At 42.7% G+C, this 3,131-nt stretch overlaps 1 protein-coding gene across 3 annotated transcripts in view; it reads left to right on the top strand.

Moving 5' to 3' along the window:
- The first annotated feature begins 917 nt into the window (after nucleotides 1-917).
- Hao2 (hydroxyacid oxidase 2) overlaps nucleotides 918-3,131 on the top strand; it is a 30,147-nt gene continuing 27,933 nt past the window's right edge. Inside the window, exon 1 of one of the 3 annotated variants that reach the window (XM_008839010.2) lies at nucleotides 918-1,016. In XM_008839010.2, the coding sequence (XP_008837232.2) occupies nucleotides 923-1,016 (94 nt within the window). In that variant the 5' untranslated portion in view covers nucleotides 918-922. The remainder of the gene's footprint in view (nucleotides 1,017-3,131) is intronic. The other 2 variants (XM_029566384.1, XM_029566385.1) reach the window with 2 other exon arrangements.

Below are 3,131 nucleotides of genomic sequence, written 5' to 3'. Positions count from 1 at the left end.
TTAAGACAGGTGGTAATGTTTGGGGCAGAAGAGGGGGGAGGACTTGGACAATTAAAAGTGAATTAATCACACTGAGTGGGCCTCACAAGATTAGTCTTAGAGAACCACCTTTTATTCTGCGTGTGTGTGTGTGTGTGTGTGTGTGTGTGTGTGGTGTGTGTATACCTCTTCCAAGCCTTCATCCTACTTTACTAAATCATGTCATTCAAAAATATATTGGGGCTGGAAAGATGGCTCAGTGGTTAAAAGCATTAGCTGCTCTTGAGAGGACCCAGGTTGGATTCCCAGCACTCACCTGGCAGCTAGCAACCATTCATAACTCCAGTTCCAGGGGCTCTGATGCCCTCTTCTGACTACTGAGGGTATTTCAGGACATTGGTGCTCCCACCTACATGCAGGCATCACATAAAATAAACATAATAAATTATATATATTGACAGTTCCCCCCTCTCACATTAATTTGACTGTCTGGCTCGGTAGGGCGTTCACATTGATCCTAGACTGTCCTGTCGTGGGTCCTCAACTGCTGTTCTGCCCATGGCTTTCAGGCTGTGTCTACTCTTCACCTATCGCTTCACCACCTCCCAGACAAGCACTTCTTTTTCCCAGTGCAGGTTCTTGTAACTATTTACTTGAACTCATGCCCTTCCATTTAACATCTTTATGATCGGGTAACAGGATGCGACTTAAAAGTAAATGAGCAACTACTTTATTTCAAAGTTTGATTTTATAACGAACTTCAGGATTCTTGTAAGATCTTGAAAAGAACTTCTGGGGCACACATCTTACAAAACCAGTCAAGTTCATGCCAAAGCTAACCTTCCACCAGCTTATTTACTTTTCACTTCCAAAATAACATTTTTCATTAAGAGGTTAATGTTTATCCTTGAATGCCCTTTGCTTCAGAGCTGGGCAGTGATCCATGGTTTCCCGTCACATTCTGCAGGGAGCCCGGCTTGTGTGGCTGCCTCTAGATGCTGCTACGATTCCTAATTACTGGAAAAGCTTAAAATCAGGTTCGTTGTAGGGTACTTTCTGTGTGCTTGGAACTGGGGGAGAAAATGAATTAGCTGGTGGGGTACTACTGATGTGAGGTATTTGGGGGAGCTGCCTACGGTTTGTAAGTTGAGAGTTTGGCAAAGAGTCAATGGAGAAAGGTGGTAGGGGGCATTCACACACCAGCAGAGGAATCTCTGGTATCAAAGAGACTGCAGTCAAGAGAAGGTCAGTCTAGTGAAGTTAAGCCTAAAAGCCACATGATGGAACACCTATGGGTGTGTAGGAGGAAAAATGAGTCGAAAAAATATGTTGACATAAAAGTGTTCTGAAAACCCACAAGGCACAGTCTCTACTCTTGAGAGATGTGCCTGTTATTTTGACCATAAGAAGAAAATAGTGACAGGTCCTACTGCTTCTTAGAAGCAAAGCAGTACTTCTCAGACAATTGGATTCATGTAATTTCTTTGCATATATTTATTTGTTTGGAATCAGATATGAATTATCATCAATAAAAGGGTTTCCTGGGTTTTGATCAGGTCAAAATGAATCTATAGATCAATTTGGGAGAACTGAGCAGGAACAGGAACTAAGACAGGGTATATTGATATCTAGCTAGACAATAGTTGAATGGAATAGATTCATCTGGAAACCGGACCAGAAGAAAAAGTGTTTTCATGATCTTCTCACTCCAAGGATCACAGTTCCCAAAGCTTCTACTGCAAACCATTCTAGTATTCCACATTTTCCAGGATTCTTCAGTTCTCAAGAGAACCCTGAAATAGACAAATAGCACTGTCCTAATTAGAACATGACAAGAATTGGGGTTTGTACCACTGAAATTGGGCACCATCTGTATCTGAGGTCCCCTTTGAGAGGCAGTGGAAATTTTTTCCAGATTTCCAGGTAGCTCTCCATTGAAAAGCACCCCTCTGACCCTCTAAATCACGGCAACAAATGAGATTGGACTATCAAACCCCATCTTCAACTTTGACTGTAAGCTTCTTGAGAGCTGAGACCGACTACAAGGATTTTCATTTAACCTCTAGTATTTAGTTCAATGTCTAGATAGTAGTTAAACTAAGTGCTGTAGTAAAAATATACTCTGAAGTATTAGTGAGTTACCATGAGAATATATGTGCACATGTGCTATTTGTTTATTTAAAATCAGCTAACACTCAAGCTTCCCCTTTCCAAACAGAGGTTTGGAAATCCACGATGCCTTTTTCTTACAGCGGTGCATTTTGGAAGACATGGTCTCTGGTTGCTGAAGCAAGGGCAAAACGAGTAAGATGTTCTAAGTCTTACTAGACAGCTCACAACTATCATGCCCATACTCACTCCATTGGCCAGAACTAGCCATGTAACCCTACCTATCTTTAAGCAAAAGGGGAAAGTTAATAGCGTAGGGGAGCAGCAAGTGCCTCAGAATCCTAGTGGAATATTGGCGTACGCATATTGGGATATGTTGGGGATAAAGGTCAGATCTAAAAATCAAAATTCATTTATTCTTCATAGATACCTTTGGTCTGAAGGATGTTCCATGAATTTTTGGATGTGAGCTCAGAAATGGGATGATATCATGTTGACAGTCAGTTTCAGATTTTGGAGCATTCTGGATTTCTAACTTGCAGTCTATCATGAAAAGAATAGCACTCAGGGTCTCTAAATCACCATTGTATAAATTCTATTATCACGGTCTATCCTGAGCAAATAAAAAGGCAAGGTCAGTGATCTCACAGGGTCACTCAGGACACTGTCACCAGTGGCCTTTGTTATATGAGTATTGATCAAGTTCAATTTGTACCACAGAGCTGACTCTGTTCCCTCCAAACAATGTTCCATACTGGCTAAGTGCATCAGGAACAAATCAGAGGGGCTATAGGTCAGGTTCCGCCACTCAGAGGGGCTCAGGTCTGGCTCTGCAAATCGGGGGACTCCAGGTCAGGTTCTGTAAATCAGAGTCGCTCCAGGTCAGGCTCTGCAAATCAGGGGGCTCCAGATCTGGCTGTGCAAATCGGAGGGCTCCAGATCTGGCTCTGCAAATCAGAAGGCTCCAGGTCAGGCTCTGCAAATCGGGGGCTTCAAGTCAGGCTCTGCAAATCGGGGGGTTCCAGGTCAGACTCTTCATATCG

Source organism: Nannospalax galili, unplaced genomic scaffold (assembly GCF_000622305.1).
Source record: "Nannospalax galili isolate Female #2095 unplaced genomic scaffold, S.galili_v1.0 scaffold239, whole genome shotgun sequence".
In the NCBI taxonomy this organism is placed as follows: domain Eukaryota; kingdom Metazoa; phylum Chordata; class Mammalia; order Rodentia; family Spalacidae; genus Nannospalax; species Nannospalax galili.
The sequence above is the reverse complement of the archived record's forward strand: the minus strand, read 5'-3'. Positions and strand labels throughout refer to the sequence as shown.